This window comes from Oryzias latipes, chromosome 16, assembly GCF_002234675.1.
Source record: "Oryzias latipes chromosome 16, ASM223467v1".
Taxonomy (NCBI): domain Eukaryota; kingdom Metazoa; phylum Chordata; class Actinopteri; order Beloniformes; family Adrianichthyidae; genus Oryzias; species Oryzias latipes.
This window is the reverse complement of record NC_019874.2, coordinates 24,628,854-24,649,518: the sequence shown is the minus strand read 5'-3', so window position 1 is coordinate 24,649,518 and position 20,665 is coordinate 24,628,854. Positions and strand designations below refer to the sequence as shown.

The window sequence follows — 20,665 nt, the reverse complement described above, 5'->3', positions numbered from 1 at the left end:
CACAGTTCTTTAGATGGGACTTCCTGCTGGTCCCTCACCACTCGTTAATATCCATCTGCTTCAGTGGGGCACCTACAGATTCAAACAACCAGAAATCTGCCTGTGTTCACTGTGTGGATCCCAAGAGGAAGTCCAATGATCCATGAAACATACATGTGAAACAGAAATCCCAGTTATTCACAGCAGGAGCTTTAAGACCGAGATGTTGCTGGAAAATCCTGAGTACAAAGGGGATTGCTGAAGGCCTGACAAAAGGAAAATAAATGTGGTTTGAGAGAAATGTGACTTGAGGTGTGAGGCTGGCGGCACCTTGGACTGTCCATTACGAGGTCACACAAAAGTGGAAAAAGAAGAACAAGCAGGCGCTTTTATTCTGAAGGACATAAGAATCCCCAGCAAGCCTCTTCTGTGACAGACAACTAGAAATTGTGCTCTAATACAGAAACTTTGCAGCATTTTAAAATCAATATTTGCTGCTGACTGGGAGCTGCAGATGCTAAACCTTTACACAAAAACGGGCTTCAGCAAATGGTGGGTTTTCCTCTGCAGGCCGACGTGTGATCATTCTCTGCACTGCCGAGTCGTTGGTCATCCACACGACCAGCAGACAGCGGAGCACAGCCGGGGAGTCAAGTTGTTTTCCCTTCTATATCACCCATCCTCCTGATGGGAGCAGCAGAGGTTGGAGGAAAATGGAAAAAATGTCACACTTGTGATAGAGCTTCAACCAAAGTTCTGTAGAAACCACAATCACAACAGATCATTGGCCCTATCCACATGTTATCCTTTTCCTCCACACTGCAAACTCCTTGATACTTTCAAATATGTTAAACCTTGCTTTTAGTCATTTAACATATTTTAAATGGCGTATACTTATACTTGTATAGCGCTTTCTACCTTCTTACGAAGGCCCAAAGCGCTTTACAGTCAGAGTCCCATTCACCCATGCACACACACACATTGGCGGCGGCTCTGCTGCCGAACACTAGCGCCAACCTCCCACCAGAGGCAAGGTGAGGTTCAGTGTCTTGCCCAAGGACACTTCGACACATGGGCGTGCAAGGCGGGAATCGAACCTGCAATCTTACAGGCATGGGTCAGCCGGTCCAACTTTACTAAAATCATTTTCTCATGTCACACTTTGTCCTAAAATGACTCATTTCCACTTATTACACAACTTTTTAGTCACTGTAATCAAAAATGAACTACAACACAAAAACCACAAACCATTTGCTTTGAAATAACACAAAAAAATACCTATTATTGGGCCGTGTAACATTCCCTTTTGGGTAATTCTATCCAACAGAGCTTTTTTTAAGCTGACTCTTTTAAATGCTAGTGTGGAAATCCTTGTTTTTAGATTTTATTATAAGATTTGTCGAGTACTTTCTGGTGATTTTCTGGTGACAAAAAACAAACAAAAAAGAAAAGCATTGATCTTGGGTTCCGCAGGGTGAAGATTATTTTAGAAATACACAAAAGCCTGTTAAGCCAACAACTACAACTATTTTTCTTCAAAGATGGCAGAAAGATCATTTTATACTTATTCCAATTCTAATTCCAAAAAAGCCTGCATAAACAAATTCTCATACCCCATCCATTAAACCCTTTTTTCAAACTAACCAGACTCCCCTAAATGAGCCAAGATCTGAGACGGTCTTAAATCAAAGCGATCCCACTCGTTTGTTCCATTTATAGCTACAAGGTCAAAGCTTTACAGATGCATCTAATCTTCATTAGCTAATCAGGGAACCATGCGGAGAAGATGGCAGGAAGCAAAAGAAAACAAAGAAGAGCGGGTGGAAGCGGCAAATGGCAAAAGAAGCAGCTGATGTTTGAGCCGTGAGTCAGAACAACCTGCAGTGTGAAGACTGTGTCCATTCTGCTCTGCGGGATGGGATAGGATCCAGCTGTCAGAATCTACATTTATTTGCCTCGCAAACGATAGACATCGTGATTAAGACGGTTATTGCAGCCGACACGCACTTTCAGCCGATACTCCTTTTTATTAAAAGCACTTATGTCACTGCCTTAGTAATTATGATAAAGTGTTGGCAGTCGGAGTTGCTGCTGCATCACTAACTATCGGTGCAACATTGTCATTTTGCAAATGGTGAAATGACAAAACAGTCCTTCAAGTACAGTGACTTAAGAGACACTGAAGAAAGATGGAAGAAGAATTCAGCAGAGTGCGGCCTCCAGGATGACAGCCTCTCCAACACTTAGGGATCTAAACATCAGCAAAACTTCATTTGATCCATGAGGTTTACCTTGACAGTAATGTCAACTGTGAGATAACAAAACAATGCTGAAAATCTGTCACCGTGAAAAACTCCTCCACCAGCCTTACAGCAAAAGTAGGAAACGTCTTCAGCAACACCTGTGACAGTGTTGCGTGGTGAGTTCAGTGCTCTCATCCTGCTTCAGGGTACACATTTCAACTTTTTTAGCTTTTTTCTAAACAAAAACATTTACGGTTTTAAACTTTTTGTTCAGCTTTCGATGTTGCCCTCGAGCTGCAGCCAATAAAAAAAAGATATTATAGTTTGTTTCCACCATTTTCAGACTTCCTGGCCAAGTTTGACATCACCTTTTGTGGGCGTGCAAAACCTTAATTTCCTATCTTATCCCAATCCAAACTGCCACATGCAAAATAAAAAAAAGCTACAGACCTCCTACACTTGCCTGTTAATAATACCATTGCACCTTCATGAGAAATTTTCAGGTAAAAATGTAAAAGCTGCATTAAGGCTCACAGAAGAACACTTGTTTCTATAAATGGCCTTTCTTCCCAATTTAAAAAAAAAAAAAAAACTGTTAAGGAATGTGCACCATCACTTTGTCAAATGCACGTGGGTCACCGCTCAGGGACTGACGGTTAGGATGCGAACATAATCCGTGTTCAGTGCCACCCTGCAGAGCATCTGGTATCAGATAATCCATCTCGCCACATTTAAATGATGCTGCAGCTGTGCTGATCTCTTGCTGTTGGTTATTGCTCTCTCATTATGTTGCTCAAAGTTTAGTGCATCCCCAGATCCTACAAAATATTGATGCTCTAAATGCGTGGAAACATAGCGTTTAATTTATTCTCAGTCAAGTGTGAAAACAAGAATACATGGAGGTAAAAGAGGAGGAAACTTTTCACTCAACCTGTTGAATTTTGCATTTGATTCAGTGAATGTTTTTTCAACAAAGAAATCTCCATAAACATTCAATTATCAAATGAAACTACAAGTTACAATTTTATACTTAATTATTGACATAATATCAATAATTAAATACAAAAAAAACAAATACAAATTAAAAAATAAAATAAAATAAAATAAAATAAAATAAAGTTAAAAAAAAGAGTCACTCGCATTCCCCGTCCACCCCGGTAAGAGACACTGTAAATCTTTTTTGATGTTACGATAATTAAAAAACAACAACAACGGCTGCGTCTCGCTGATAAAACGGTCATTGAAAGAAAAATAAATGCGTCTTTTGATATACTGATATTATCAATAAAAGTGCTGGCAGTTTGATAGAATGGTAGAGACCACTAATCTTGGCTTTAAGTAACATTAGATACAGCTTCCAGTCAAATTTATGGAAGCACTGGAAGGACTGTCTTCTTATTTATCCTTGTAGCTAATATTTATGGTGTGGTATGTATCAGTAATGTTTCTTATTTTCTTCTTATTCTTTTAATTATTTTTTTTTTTTTTTTTTTTTTTTTTTTATTAACTATTGTAATATTTCATATACTGCTTAACTTGTGTATTCTTGACACTGAGTTTTTTAGAGAGTCTGTATTCTCTTCTTTTATTGATTGGACTGAGTCTGGAATAAATTCCATCTATCTATCTAATGACGCATCACTAGAACTTCACCTCCACCACATCAGTTTACTTGGCATAGAGTTCAACTTGGGTGCTCGCCGTCTGAATGCATGAAATGCACGTTTGTGTCGCCATTCCTAAAGAGAAAACAAAAAGGATGCCATGTACAGTGAGCGTGTAAAATGCTCAGGAACCTGTGTTTGAATTGGGATCTTATGTTGATTCATTTGAATTTTCTCTATCAATTGACAGCACCATGTAGAGGAAAGGCACTTTCTGTGGACTTCGTATCCCTCCTTTATCACTTTCCACTATAAAGAGAGCCACCAAACTGGGAAAAAAAAAAAAAAACAGCTGACGGCAAATGAAAAACTTCTTATTCCAATAAAAATGGAGACTTCCTCAGGAGAATCTGACATGATGTCATAGTTAAAAGTCTAAATTAGTTTGTAATTTTATAGAACGGGAAAAAAAAACAAATAAACATCTTCCTGCTCCTGTCAAACACATCTGCTGACTTCATTAGGTCCTACAATGGTCAAGTGGATGTTAGCTCACTACCAGCTCATGTTTGCAAAGCTGATGACATTTTAAATGTGTGCCCAGCAAACACATCTGGTATGTAAACATGTGTTTAACTGCCCCCTCCCCGCTGCTCCACATGTAAATCACACAACCTGAACATCCATTTCAGACAGCAAAGCTCTAGATTTTCAATCTGCAACCAAATAACCTGCCTAAGAGAGCTTCCACTGATCAGCTTCAAATCCTTCCAAACATGCATGAATGAGTCCGAGAGCCCACTAAATAATGATCCTCCGGGTCTTAACCTTTCCAACACCTCAGAGGCGGGTTAAGATTGTACAGCCATGGAATGTAGGCCAAAAGTAAAATTACAGGCTTTGACACACTGCAGATTTACGGCAGGCCAACTTCCTGGAAAAAAAAGGCAAAAAATGTCACAATTTGAAGCAAATCCACTCAGGATTTACCACAAAGGAATGGAGAACTGCTGCTCGTTGTTGCATTATTCCTTAACCTTTGAATGGATCTCAGAAGCTTTCAAAAACTACTTGTCGTTTCCGCTCTACCTCATTAAAAAATAAAAATAAAAAAAGGAGCAGGCATCAGCACCATGGAAAACAGAACATTCAAGAGTCTTATGTCGGCAGAACAACCGGCTCTGCTCCTGACGTCAAACAAGTTAATGAAGACTTCATTCAAAAGGTTTTCATGCCAACGTGGTCTCCTTTCTGACAAGCCTCCAACTTACGAAAGAGCAGAGAAATAAGCATTCAGCATCTCACAAGATTTTTCCAAACATGAAAGCATGAGGTGTTGAAATCCACATCCCCTCGATAATGTCTTTGTACGAATGTGAAACTGCTGATTGTAATGTTTAGTGCATTATTCTTGCTTAAGTAAAGCATTTCAAATCAAAATTTGAATTAAATAAACAAACACTCCAAAGACACATCCCTAGTTTCGACAACTGCACCTCTGTTCACACATAAACTACACACTTTACAGAGATACAGAAACAGGTCAGGCCATTGTAATAATAAAACTGCGTTGTTTTTTAAACCATCACTTAATATATTTATTACCAAGATTAATAATTAGACTACTCTTTTTTTTAAAAATGAGTGGTGCGCCTTAAATGTCAGATACGAGGCTTGATGACCATGAAGGAGCCAAAATGCAGAGAGGAGGCACACGTTCCAAGGCCAGGGTTTATTAACATGACAGAAAGCGCTGCCAAGGAGTGAAACCAAAGAAAACTTACTGTGGGCTAACCAGGTAACCAGAGCAGAAGACGGCCAGGGAAATGACAGTATGGACCAGCACCAGAGGAAGACAGAAACAAGACTTACATACAAACAGGACTGACAAGACACAGGTGAAAACAATCAGGAGAGATTGGGACCAGGGAAGTTGAACTCCAAATCATGACATTCAAACATTACTTTCAAAATAAAACAGGAAGCAGATCTCAAATCATGACAAAAACAAAATGGAGGAAACAACTAAGGTAAAAAAAAAAAAAACGTGACTTTACATAATTTAAAATCTACAAAAATACTTTCGATCTGACTTTAAAAAAAAAACACTTGTTTGATTCTAGTGACATAATAAACGCTTAAACCCACTGGCCTCCACACTGGAAGGCTGTCAGTACAACAGCAAAGGCAGAAGCTTATGTTACACCTCACTGCTCAAGGGATCGTCCGCCAATGTACCATTCACAAGCTCTAAACGCCGATCTAACCGCAAACAAAAGCAGAAATCTTTGCACGAACCTTAGCAGAATTACCTTCTACTGTCCTTTCCAGGACAGCCCCTGGAACTGACAACATTCCTGGCTGATGAGCTCACAGATGTCATCACCGTCATCTTCAACCTCTCACTGAGCCAGGCTGTCGTACCCTCATGCTTCAAAGCTAGCACCCCATCCCAGTCCCAAAGAAGTCATCTCCCTACTGCTACTGTACTACAACTACCGCCCGATCGCTTTCATCCCCATTCTCATGAAGTGCAGAGCGGCTAGTCATGCATCACATCAAGTCTACCCCCCCCCCCCCCCCCCACACACACACACACACACACACTCTGAACCCCTACCAGTTTGCATATCGGTCTAACCGACCGACCGATGATGCCATCTCCACAGCCCTCCATTCAGCCCTCACCCATCTGGAAACAAAAGACTCATGTCCGAATGCTGTTCATCGACTTCAGCTCCGCCTTCAATACATTCATCCCCCAGCAGCAATCCATAAGCTGGAACAACTAGGACTCAACACCTCCCTGTGTAACTGGCTGCTGGACTTTCTGACAGGGAGACCACAGCCAGTTCGTGTAGGCAACAACACCTCCAGCACCATCACAATGAACACAGGGGTCCCCCAAGGATGTGTGCCGAGTCCCCTTCTCTTCACTTGGCTGACTCACGACTGCACCCCGACATCAAGCTCCAACCTCTTCATCAAGTTTGCGGATGACACAGCAGTGTTGGGTCTCATCAATAACAGCGATGAGACCACCTACATAAGCGAGGTGAACAGGCTGCCTCTGTGGTGCAAAGACAACAATCTCCACCTGAATGTGGAGAAGACAAAGGAGATGGTTGTGGACTTCAGGAAAACCACACGCTCCACTGATTGTCAAAGGTGCTGCTGTGGAAAGGGTGAGCTGCACCAAGTTCCTGGGGGTGCACATCGCAGGCGACCTGTCTTGAAACCACAACACTGCATCACTGGCAAAGAAAGCCCAACAACGCCTGTACTTCCTCCGCAAACTGAAGAGGGCCAGAGCTCCTCCCCCCCATCACGTAGACCTTCTACAGGGGCGCCATCGAGAGCATCCTGTCCAGCTGCATCACCGTGTGGTACGGAGCCTGCACCGTCCTGCCGGAAGACTCTGCAGCACATTGTAAAAACAGCTGAGAAGATAATCGGTGTCCCTCTCCGTGGCCTCTCGGACATTTATCACTCCCGCCTCACCCGCACAGCCATCAGGATTGCAGGGGACCCCTCACATCCATCCCAGAGACACTTCAACCTGCTGCCATCAGGGAGGAGACTGCAAAGTCTGCAGGCCAGAACCAGCAGACTCAAGGATAGTTTCCTCCACCAGGCGATAAGGAAACTCAACTCCCTCCCTGCCCTCCCCCCTCTGCCCCCTCCACTCCATGCTACAAATTCACATTGAAAACTTCAGACCTGTTCAGAACATCATCTTCACCAAAGACTGCCATCACAGACTCATCTACTTACTGTTCTTAGCACTGTTGTCACTTTAAACTGCCACTTTCACCATCTCATTGCTCTTTTGCACTGTTTAGATTACTGTTATTCTTACTACTGTCATTTTATCTATTTTTTTATTTTTTATTTGATAAGCTGCTTGCACTGTGGGGCTAGAGGAAAGCAATTTCATCTGTGCTGTATGTCTTGTGTATGCAGCATATTTGACATTAAAGCTGATTTTGACTTCAGTTAGTGAGGTTTACTGTTTATCTTCTCCTTTGACTAAATAACAAAAATTATATCAAAAAATTAAAAAAAAGTAAAATAAAAATGACATATCCAAATTCAAACTTAAATTAATAGTGCGACTCCAACTTAGCAAGTGATTTTTATCAGCTAATAGGAACTGTTTAAATGTGAGGAGAGGCTGTAAACCCACTCAGACCTGAGCCCCTCTAAACACAGGAGCTGCAACACCCAGATGGGGCATCTGGTCCAAAGGGGTTTTTGAAAAGTTAAACATTAAAAGGGGCATTTACAAGTCCGAGCCAGCAGGTGGCAGTGTGCTCAAAAGAACAAGGGCTTTAGATGTTAAAGTCATGACACGTGATTAAAAAAAAAAAAGAATAAAATAGCAAGTTGGAGGACCTTAAGTCTGAAACTAAACACCAAATGCCTTAAAATCTCTTTTCTCAGACCCTGGAAGAAAATCAAATAAAATCAAACAGTATTTCTGACAGAATCTTAAAGTGCTGCTGCTCCACAAATTAATAATAAAAAAAGGAGGCTGCCGGGAAAGAAGGGGAAAAGTAACAAGAAGCAAGAAAAAAAAACACCCATGGGGTCACAAGTAAAGGAGAAACAGAAAAGAACTGATCTGAGGGGCGTTAAAGGGGCCTCAAAAGGGTGGAAATGAAATAGTTGGCTGGTTTAATATTCTATAATAGTGCTGAGTTTTTGTCTTGTTTGGTTTTTAAAGCAGCGTTTGGGTCCTCAGTCCAGTGTGGGGGTGCCTCCTCCCCTCCCTCATCCCAGTTTAAACAAGACAGAAAAGTGAGAATAGTGCATAAAGTGTGTAGTGAGGAGTTTTACAACCTTAGAACATCTGTAATAATTGGAAAAAATAAAAATCACCACTACGTGGGTTTTACCTATCGCAGGTTATTTTTAGAACATAACTCCTGCAATAAATGAGGGAACATCATATTTGAAGTCAAATTCAAATAGCTAACATTTTAAACAAAGCTGTTAAAAACATTACCTGCAGGAATATTTCCACTGTGCCCAACCTGAGGACAGAAAAGAGATTTGTGAAGAAATATTTAACAACTGTGATAGACTGGTGACCTGTCACGGCCCACAAGTGGGCGGGATAGGCTCCGGCAGCTCCGTGACCCCGAAAGGGATAAAAGTTGATGATGAAGATGAATGAATGAAAAATGCATGAATTAATGAATGAATAATTAACAAATAAAACACAGATAATCAACAAAGAGAATAGAAAGATGGTCTACATTTACAAAAATCAGAATGCTGGATTAAAAAGATCAGTTTCTATCTTCAGAGTTTGAGCTTTCGGTTACCTCATAATTCTATTAAACACTGGTAAATGAATGGATAAAAAACCCAGAACAAATGTAACCCACCATTGGTGAGGCACCAGAATGTTGTTTATGCCTCCCAGCTTCGCATTGATCTTGAGACAGAGGTTGGAGAGGGTCTTCACCACGTTCTTCACCTGAACACACTAGGTTGCCATGCCAAGAGTGACTTCCACACGCTGTGTCATTTTAAGCTTAAGAAAAATACTACAAGAACATGTTAAAAACACAGTGTTCATTGGAGTGGGTCTTGAAATATCGCTTTGGTTTTTATTTTTATCTCTATTTTTTCTTATAATCAAATTCTTTTTCTCCCTTTTCCTGATCAGTTTTTTTAATAACCTAAAGACAATTTTCATCCTTTGTTCTAATGATCTACTTCCAAAGCTTTCGTCCCACAGACTGCTCCCTGCACCCCCCTGTGTCTAACTGGAGGTTTCCACCAATGTAAGCTCACCTTCACCTGAAGCTCCCACACAGCAGCTGATATCGATCACCTGTCGCTCGACAGTTGCACCCTTCTTGCAAGCAGCCATCGCAGCAGCATGGTTGAGCCCCCAGCTGACGGAGCCCTGCTGTGTTCAGATTGGTTGGTGACCTCCATTCCTGCAGATCAAAGTATTTTCTGGTGATGGACAACCAGAGCCTGGAAGTGCATCTCTTCAGTGGATTTATTCTCACAACAAAAAAGCAGGCCTTGGAATCTCATGGGGGGGGGGGGGGGTTGGGATGTGACCACTCAACACTGACAACTGCTGTATCTCCTTCCTTCGTTTAGAATAAATATTAGAAAAAAATTTAATTGCGCTACGTGAAGGGATTTTATCATTGCAACACATTGCCCTAAATCAGGGGTGTCAAACTCATTTTCACCAGGGGCCACATCAGCATAGTGGCTGTCCTCGAAGGGCCAGATGTAACTTATACATATAACTAAATGTAATGAAAAATAAATGTAACTTCTCCTTAATGTTACATAACAGATTATTTATTAAATATAACTTTTTAAAGTGACAATTACAGTTGCATAGAAAACATGTGTTTTCTCTTTACTCTAGCAGAAATCCTTTTACATTTTGTCAGCTTATTGAAATCCACGATCAAACTGTCAAAGTGAGTAAAGAAAAATAACATAAACTGAGCTAGAAAAACATAATTACACGTGTAGCATTTAACAAAACAAGGCAGCACACAGCCTTGCATCCAACTGATGGTTTGATGACAACAATTTTTCTGCACACACACATATAAGACCTGCAAACATTGAATAATTACAACACCCACACATAAATAATATGCAATCAACTAAAAAAAAATATTTTAAGAAATTGAAAACTTTCATGCTTTCGCGGGGCACATAAAGTGATATGGCGGGCCACATTTGGCCCCGGGCCTTGAGTTTGACACGTGCCCTACATATTCTGACACCTGCTGTTTTTTGGAATGCTGTCAGCTCTGTGAGTCTCTGCTTCAACAGGAGCAAATATCTCAGTACCAACACTGCTTCTACTTCTTCCAACAGTGACCTAGAATCCAAAACAGAATTAATTTAAAGACTTGAATAGATTCCCATGTTTCTTAAAGTTCAAGTTTCAGCTTCAACGAGTAACAACATTTTAATTGGAAGTTCCTTCCAGAAATACCCCAGTAGTTCAAGCTGAGTTGTAAATCTTAAATGATCATGCAACAAACATCTAACCCAGGGGTGACCTATTTAAACTGAAAAGACTTATATACGTTATGTTTGATGTATTCCCCCCTAAATCTTGGGCTTGTTTGTCATTAAATTTGATAGTTTAGTGAACATTCTCTGCATACAGTGGGATTATACTGTATCCATGTAGTTACAATCATGAATCTTCCTCTGGTCAAAGCAGACTGGAATAAAGAGGTGAGTCAAATACTGAAATCGTTTGCCAAAGAACATCCAGATTTAAAGATATAAGTTACTGGCTTTTATGTAGAAAAAACACCTCATTCTCCACCTGGACCAATTCTATGTTGTGGACTGGCCTCAGCCACAATCAGCATGTGGTTTATCCATCTACTGTCCAATCTTATCCCACCTGGATAAAGATGTCATCTGTCCAGAGCCTTACCACCAAAAGACTATGGACTATTTTATGCACATTTTTGTATCACAAATAAATCTTTATTCATTCCTAAGATCTCTCTATATTGTAGTCAAAGTATCGTTTGTTTTAGTGGTATCAGTCAGATTTTTTTGTGTTTGCAAACAAAGTTGGGAGTTACAGGTGTTGTGAACATGCTAACACAGCTGATGCAGCTAACGTTGAACGTGTTAAAAACAAGTTCCAGACTTACTGTGAACGCAGTTAATAAAGTGTGACTGACTGAATTATTTCTGACTCATTTGTCCTGCATTATGTGCCTTTTAGTTTGATGCATCTCATATCTGACATCAATTCAAAAATGAACCATTCATTGACGGTGTGCCTTATTATCCAGTGCGTCCTAAAGTACAAAAAATACGATCATTTGACATCACCTTGAACTGCAAAAACATTGACAAATATCTTTTTTATCAAATTGGAAATTAAATTATGCCTTATAGGGTCACAAAGCCAAGTGTTGTTAATGCAGTTCATCTCAGTAGACAAGACGTTAATTAAGTCCAGAAATGTCATCAGTTACTGATCTAACTCTGACTATATAGAAGTAAACCTTAGATTCTCCTTTCTGTCCCTTTCTATAGAAATTTCTCTCACTTCAAGGCCTTCTTTACTGAACATATGCTCATCAGTACATGTGTGCTTTCAAACACTGAGTCACTTCTTTTTGCACATCAAAACTAAATCTTCCCTGGAACAACTTTACAGTGTAGCGTGCTGACGAGAGTGATGGAGGATTTGTTCACTGCTTCGATGGCTTCTAGCCCGCTCGTCTTAGTCACTCACCGTGAGTCAAAATAAAATGCTTCTTCCTTTCTCATACACCTGTCAAACACAGTTATAGCTCACCCTCTAATCCTCACATAAAAGGATTAAAGGTGATACCAGCGCTTGCTTGGGTGATGGCATTGTTTATCTTTGCAGCATGTGGGTGAGATCTTGATTCCCATGTTGAAGAAAGTGCATCTTAGATTACCCACGATGCCAAGAGCAAAAACCACGAGCTACCAATTAACAGGTGGTGGTGTTTGTGGAATGATGGAAAACAGATAATCTTTTGCTCAGTCAGAATTCTGATTCTCATGAAGTAAAAATAGTCTTTATTATGAGGTTGTCATGATACATCAAACTTATTCTGTACAAAACATGAAACTCTTTTTTTATTTACACAAAATGATAATGTTAATGATAATGATGCTGATTGGAAACTTTTTTTGCTTTTCTTCTTCCTTCATGGAGGCTCAGACCGTTTTGCTTGTAAAATTTTCTAAACAATTTGTCATAAATTCCATGGGATATCTGTTAACATCGTTGGAGTGTGCATATATATGCATGTATATATATATATATATATATATATATATATATATATATATATATATATATATATATATATATATATATATATATATATTTCCTTTTTATTTTCTTTTTTCATGTATTACATCCCAGACATACACAACTTTTCACACATTCTTACTTCATATTTTATATAAATATGGTAATGTTGAACAAACCCAGTCTGCATGAGGACAGAAACAAACCTGTCAGAAAGAGAAACACCAAATAATGAAAGTGCAGTGCTGAGCATTACAGGCTAAAGAAATCCTGCTTGTCATATATTAAGCAGGTTGCTGCAGACAAACATCCGGTTCATGATGAAAGCTGGCAAGAAAGATTTGTCTCCCATTGTGAGGAGATAGGATCTTTTTAGCTGTTGTTGGGTGTTGTTTTGTTGTCATCTCTAGTTTACATCTCCACCACACCTTTTTGTATCAAAGAACTTAGAAAATCCTTCCACTTTGCAAAAATGCTTTCTCTGTATTAGATTACAGTTCAAAATGGCTAGTCTCTGCAGGTTTGTGCACAGCACTCCATCAGAAAAGTGATTATGCTTGCTCAGGTGGAGCTTTCTGAAACAGGAAGTTCATCTGAGTCAAACAGAAACATGCCGCAGTGTGCGCCGCCAAGTCATTTTCTCGAGTATAAAATGTAATCGTGACATAAATATATAATTCTATCTGAGCTGACTGCAAGGGAATTGTGAAGCTCCCTTCCAGTCAGCTCAGGTAGAATTGGTCTCACTTTGTTTGTGTTTCTTATCTTGTGTTGTCCTGTTAATTCCCCGTTGCGAGGCTTGGAACATGTGACAGGACATGCACCTGCTTAGAGAGTGTTTAACTCCTTCCACCACTTTACCAACAGTTCCTCTTACAGCGGATGAGGAAAAGTAGAAAATAAAAGGGTCCAGGCATGCGTTGAAGGTACTGCACAGTAAGGCTTTGTCTCTCCAAGCAGGACTTTCATTTGTGATGTATCCAATTATGTGTGAGACGTTCAATGGTCCAAAACATAATGCAAACACCACCAGTGTTCCCAAAGCCATGCCAATGGCCCGCAGGCGCCGGCGCCGGTCAATGTGCTGAAGCTTAGACAGAATCCTGATGAAATTGATGTAGCAGAAACTGCTAATGAGGAAAGGTATGCAGAAAAGCACAATGCAGGCTTCGAGCCGGACAGGAAGGAGGACCTGCAGCTGAGCCTCCGTAAAGTTTTTATAACACACCTTCTTCTGGCTCATATCAGAGGGAGATGTGGAGTTCAGGGACTCATCCTGTCCAATAAACGGGACAATAAAGACAATACCCGGGTGAAGGAAAGAGAAAATCCAGCAGAAGATGCTGGCAGCCACAGCGTACACCGGCCGGCGCCTCAAGGAGTGTTGAATGGGGAAGGCTACACCCAGGTAGCGCTCCACACTGACAGCAGTGAGGAAGAAGGTACTGTTGTAGGTGGTCATGTAGAAGACAAAGCCAGACAATGAGCAGAGTGCGTAGGGTAACTTCCACAACATGTCGTCCACCACTTCCTGCATCTTGAATGGCAGGAAGAGGAGGAAGAGGAGGTCAGAGATGGTCAGGTTGAGGAGCAGTATGTCTATTGGTTTGGGCTTCTGCCTCACCTTCTTGTAGAAGGTGTAGAAGGCCAGGACGTTTGCTGGGAAGCCCAGCACAAAGGTAAGAATGTAGACGGGGAGGCACAGCCCAGTCTTGCAACCATGCATGTTGACCTCGGTTTTTGCCTCAGATCAGTCAAAAATTAATGAAATAAACTGAAAATCGTCTTTTTATAATCTTTTGCTGCTGGAACCAAAAAAGCCTGCAGCACAAGGGGAGTTTGATCTGTTGAACAGGCTAAGCTACAGGACCTGAAGGCATCTTATTGGGTCAGTGGCCTGGAACAAACTGGCAGCACGGCAGCACGGTTTCCTTGTCCTCACCAATAAACAGAGCCCATTATTTTCTCTGGAGCTCTGAGCTCTGCAGATAAGAGGAAACGAGAAAAAATCAAGTTAAATACAGTCCATTGTAGGGTCAAATGTGCATTTCTGAAACTTTCTTATAATGACTATTTGGCTGGAACAAAACAAGATTATGAAAAACTATCAATCTATAATTTATTTTACCTTTAGTCTTCCTTAATTTATCCTTATCTATGCTTCACAGTTTGGAGTTTCGAGTTTTGAGGTTTTTATGTCCTTTCACAATGATGATTAAATGTACTGGTGTCTACAAATGAGTTTGTATACAAACCTAATACTGTGGTCCTGGTGTAATGATATATTAATTATAATAATTATAATGATATAGTAATTATAATCTTCTGCGACGTTATCATGAACTTCCAGGCCTTGTTCAAACTATATGACCAAATGTTGGATGTATAGTAGAAAACTATAACCCTCATAAACCTAATGAGAGAAATGCACTGGGAAAATTAATGTCTTGAGCTTCAAGACTAAATTTTACTTTGCTGTTTTTACCTGTTCCCTATGTCACTATTAAATCTGAATGTGAGGATAATAAAACACAAATGTAAAGAGAATAAAAAATAAATAAAGTTGGTTTTCATTTAAACAGTTTAGAGTGTTACAAAGGAAAAATGAGTTCCTACCTTTCATATAGCGATCTGTGTCAGGTGAGTAAGACGGTGTAAGTAAGACGGCGACTCAATTTTTTATAGTCAACTCACCAAGCAGAAGTGTTGTTTTGTTTTTGTTCATCACTAGAGACTGGGATGAAACCAAAAATGTACACCTCACAAGTTTAAGACGTCCCCTCTATCTGCAGTGGTGGTTTTTTTGGTTAACAAATAGTCTCTCCTCTGCGACAAGTCTCCAGTGGTAATTGTGGCTTACCTCCATTGCCCGTTTCTTGGCACGTCAACATGGGGTTATTACTCAGCTGTGTTGTTTGATCTCCTCGATTTCCCCAGCTTTCACCTCCAACCTGCCTTCATCTGGCACGGCCACTTATTTACATGATAATCTAGACTTTCAGTGGGGATAATGGAAATTATTGCAGATACTGCCACCGTTAGTCTGCCACAATCACCAGACACGGTTTCCCCAGTAACCACTGGCCTTCTTTTTGTTGTGCCTGCAAGACTGTTTTATTGTGAGATATTGGAGTGTTTTTCTGAGTAGCATATTAACTGTCACTTCATTAAACAGGCCTCTGTGGATTAGAGGGTGGAGCGTTTGTCTGCTACTCTGTGGTTTGATTTCTGAGCATTTGTCCAACAGAAAAAGCTCTGAGGTCTTGTTCAAACCAGGCAGTCAGTGTTGACCCACAGTGGAACACTGTGGTTCAACTGCTGTTCACCTAGTACCTGGTCAATTCTCACATTGCCTCATGATTAACCCTTGTGCTATCCTAGGCACTTTAACATTGGGAGTGGGGTTATCTAGACCCCACAAGACAGTGCGCTGAACCTTTTTTCTTCAATGATTTGTGAACCTCACTGGTGTCCATAGAATACATGAAATCCTCTCCACCTTTATCCACCTTTGTCATGGTATGGATAACATGTCAATGTAAGGGTGGGGTCATCTAAGATAGCACAAGGGTTAATATGTGGTTTACCAACCACCACCCAAAAAGAGAATCCTTTTTATTGTGAGCTAAATTTGTATTTTTACATTGTACAACATTTTGCAGACACAATGCCTGTCACAAAATTGATAATTTAGTTGAATCAATGACCAAATGCCAGGGAAATGTGCTATGACCTGCAAGTCAGCCTCTCTTTGCTTTCTTGTGCAAAGGATGTAACATCATTCACACCAACCAGCTTTGAGGTGCAGCATACTCGAGCATGGTAAGGAATAGTTGGTATGAGTGAGTAGTTGTGTTTTTTCTAAGAACAGATTTTCTGAACTGCTTTTGCTGCTGTATATAAACTGTTACTTGCAACAGTTTTTGTTTGAGAATTTAACATGGACTGATGGAATTTGATGTGTAGTCAAGCACTGGTTTGAAACCATGACTGTGCTGTATCTGTACATGTAGGACCCCCACTTTTTTTGTCTGTTCATTCCATAAAAATACTTTCAACAGCTTTTTCTATTCCTAATTCAGGCATCTCCAGGATAGCGCAAAGCCTTGCTCAAATTTGTCAGTCACTGTCTGACGGGATACTATAAGTCATTTAAAGACGCTCTGATGAAAATTGGGTTTTTGGTGTTCTTAACACCATGTTGTTGAAAGATTTGGGTTCAATTTGCATTTTTGATTATTTCTTTTTTCAAATCGCTGTGAATCAGGAGCAGACAAAATAGCAGCCTGAAAAAGATCAGGTTTGTTACGTAGAAAATGTGCTGTGCAGCCACCAACTCCCTGCTCTGCCCCATTTGGATGCATCGATTTGCAGCTGGTTAGTTCCACGTAGATCCATGGCTCATAACTGTACAGCTGGATAGCTCTAATATAGATCACCACTTTTGTTGGATCATGAACTCCACCCGCGGTGAACAGTGCTTACCACCTTAGCATCCTCGCACCACACGTCACGGATGTAAACACAAACCCCACCGCCATGACTTTTTCATCTGTCTACGAGGGCTCTGTCCGCCCAATACCATGTTAGTTGTTACATTATCCGGTTCGTTCATTGGAGCAGTCAAACGTTATCCATCTTTTTGTCCAGGGACCTCACGTTAACTAGAAGTATAGATAGTAGGGCAGGGTGAGTTGGCTTAGCTGCCAGCCTGGCTCGGATACCTCCACAATGTCCCCTCTTCCTTGATCTCGCTCACCGTTTTCGGTGCTTCTTTCCTCGAGGTGGGCGCGGCTGGCGAGTCCTGTGCAGTGGTTACTTGCTGGCATAGTAATCTAAGCTCTTCCAGCATCTCTGATTTAGTGTCCGAAACGTTGCATATTTTGCTATTTTTAATTTCCAACAGTTCAGCCGACTGTACTTGTGATCTAATGTAGGTTGGCAAGAAAAAATGTAGGAAAAATGCATCTTAAATAAACAAAAGCACACACAATTGAAAGAGCAAGGGGCTTCTGCGACTGATTGCGCCGCTGCCAAAAAAACAACAGAAAATTGTACATCTGTATCTTGTTATACTTCTGCAAGTATCTTGCTGAAGTAACATATTCCAATTCAGAAGCATTAGTACAGTAAGGCAAGGAATTACTTTTGAAGAACAAAAACAAATCTGAAATGTATTGCATGTGGCAAGAACAACTCAGCCTATATCTAAGAGAACACCCAGCCAAAACGGAGAAAGCTCATTTCAGCCATTTGTATTCAAGACCTCGTTCTTCCCGTCATGACCCAGAGCTCATGACCACAGATGCGTATTGGAAAAACTATAGACCAATGAATTGAGAGCTTTGCTTTCTGACTAACCTCTCTTTTCACCACAACAGATGCCTTTCCAATCCACCTTTCAATCTCACTCTCTGATCTTCTCTCACTCGTGAACAAGACCTTAAGATATTTAAACTCTTCCACCTTGGGCAAGAACACTCAACCAAGATCTCCATATTCCATTCATCCATTTTCCAAACCCGCAGTATCCTCTTCCGGGTTGCGGGGCTACAAGAGCTGGTCCCAGCTACTGTAAGGGCCACACAATCACACACTCTCTCCTAGGGAGAATTTAGAGTCACCAATTAATCTATGAATTATGTTTTTGGAATGTGGGAGGAAACCAAAGAGCCCGTAGAAAACCCACATGGGATTTGAACCAGGGCCTCTTCACTGTGAAACAAGAGGGCTGACCACCATTTAGTTTTAGGACAAACAAAACCCTAACAACCACAATAAATTCAACATTGTGTTGCTCAAGCCTTAGGTTCTGAGGGCCACTGTTGTTATTGGATGACTTATACGACAAACTGTGCTTTTCTAGGTCAGCAAAATGTCACTCCCAAAAGACTCTCGATATCCCTCCGAAAAACATTGTCCTTATCAAAGGCCTCTAAATAGTACACGATAGTGAGCAATTTTAAAAAATGGAACCCTGCCAAAAAAACGTTGTAAATGTCACATTTAACTCCCCCAAAGGCCTGCTTAAGGTGAGGTCACATGGCACCGCAGTGGCATTTTGAAGGCAGAGATATTGCAAGACTCCCTGGGCTCCTTTATCCAGCAAAAATAAGCAGGAACATGTTGGTACCCACAAGGTCTCCAACTAGAGTTAGCAGCTATTTTGAGTTTGTGAGTTCCTCTCCTGCATGTGTGGGTTTTCTTCCTCTCTCAGTCCAAAAACACACTGCATGGGTTGATTAATGACTAAATTGTCCCTTAGATGTAAAAGTGGGCATATTTCCTGACTACTGTGCAGGATGCACCACGTTTTTCCCCCGACAGTAACTGGGTTGACTCCAGTGTCTCTATAGATGATTGAATAAATGAATGTAGAACTTTATGGTCATATCTAAGTGTTAATATGTTTATCACACATCCTACTATAAATGTACCTCAACATTATTAATTTCCTCTCTATAAATGACGCTTTGTTCACACTTTGTTTATCTTGTCCTTTTTATAGCCCTTATTTTCTTCAGAAGATGCAAAACATATATTTAGAATTGTTTAAAAAAATAGGCAGCTCTGAGGTGCTGACCCACAAAAACAAGGCAGCACATTCCTTTTGAATAACAGGGAACAGAGCACAATCAAAAACACTGGTAGTGAAGGGCTGATATTTTAAAGGTAGTTAGAACGGTGTTTAAAGTCAACTGGAGTGTGATAATGTTACGGTCAGGTAGAGGAGAAAACCCAGACGCAGGCAGGAACAACTCAAACCAGATGGAATTCCAAAAGAAGGGCTTTAATGCCAGAGGGAAACACAAGCTTGAAGGCTCAAGAACAGAATACGCTCCGACACTGAGCACAGAAACAAACACACCTTAAATAGGCAGACAGAAAATCAACAGAGATGCAGGACAGCTGAGCAGGAGTCAGGCCCACACATAACATAACCCCCCCCGCTAAGACCGGCTACCAGACGGACGAGGGTGAGGCTGATCAGGGTAGTCACGATGGAAGCGAGAGATGAGGGACGGATCAACGATGTAACGGCCAGGGATCCACTGACGATCCGCCGGTCCATACCCCTCCCAATCGACCAAGTACTGCAGGCCCCGACCCACCCGTCTGGAAGCGAGGAGGGACTTGACCGTATAAACTGGATCACCATCCACGATACGAGGGCCAGGAGGAGGAGCTGGAGCAGGCTGTAGGGGAGAGTCCCTGGCAGGCTTAATCTTGCTAACGTGGAACACCGAGTGGATCCTCAGGGAGCGAGGCAGTTCCAGCTCCACAGCCACAGGATTGATGACCTTGGAGATGGTGTAGGGACCGATGTAGCGGGGTTGCAGCTTTCTGGACCCTCCCTTCAAAGGAACATTGGCTGAGGAGAGCCATACTCTGTCCCCCACCTTGTACTCCGGAGCTGCGGACCTCCGACGATTGGCTACAGCCGTGAACCGCTCCTGGTTCTGCAGAAGCTTCAGCCTGTACCTGCTCCAGGTGCGACGACAGCGTCTCAAAAAGGCAGCGGGACCAGAAGAGGCAGCCAATTGTTCCTGGTGGGGAAACAAAGGAGGTTGATAACCATAGGCAGCTTGGAATGGGGAGTATCCGGAAGTGTTGATTAGGGAGTTGTGGGAATACTCAGCCCATGGGAGCTGAGACGACCAGGTTCTGGGGTTCTTGCTGCACAAGGCTCGAAGTGTTGTCTCCAAATCCTGGTTGTACCGCTCTACCTGGCCGTTAGTCTGAGGATGGAAACCAGAACTCAGACTGACCTTGATCCCGAGGAGGCAGCAAAACTCCCTCCAGAAGGCAGCAACGAATTGAGGCCCACGATCTGAGGTGATGTTCTGAGGAAGACCGTGCAGGCTGAACAAATGCTGGGAAACTAGTACCGCTAGTTCCTTTGCAGATGGGAGTTTCCTCAGAGGTATGGCATGCACTAGTTTGGAGAAACGGTCAATGAGGGTGAGTATGACTGTTTTACCTCTGGAGTTGGGTAGACCGGTGACAAAGTCCATGGCTAC

The 20,665-nt window shown here is 41.5% G+C and overlaps 3 protein-coding genes across 4 annotated transcripts in view; 1 reads left to right on the top strand and 2 right to left on the bottom strand.

The window, feature by feature from the left end:
* Window positions 1-5,753, bottom strand: part of LOC105356000 (HEPACAM family member 2) — a 28,286-nt gene extending 22,533 nt beyond the window's left edge. The window contains exon 1 of the mRNA XM_023964071.1: window positions 5,611-5,753. The gene's annotated coding sequence lies outside the window, so the exon portion shown is untranslated. The remainder of the gene's footprint in view (window positions 1-5,610) is intronic.
* The window catches only part of LOC105356002, a 50,284-nt gene that overhangs the window by 7,131 nt on the left and 22,488 nt on the right, over window positions 1-20,665 (top strand). The window lies entirely within an intron of this gene.
* LOC101169730 (free fatty acid receptor 2-like) lies at window positions 12,742-14,715 on the bottom strand. The gene has a single exon (XM_004078447.4). It carries the CDS (start codon window positions 14,368-14,370, stop codon window positions 13,372-13,374), a length of 999 nt encoding a protein of 332 aa, XP_004078495.1. The 5' UTR covers window positions 14,371-14,715; the 3' UTR covers window positions 12,742-13,371.

Coding starts and splice junctions, on each gene's coding strand:
- LOC101169730 (XM_004078447.4), bottom strand. CDS start 14,370: ATGCATGGTTGCAAGACTGGGCTGTGCCTCCCCGTCTACATTCTTACC.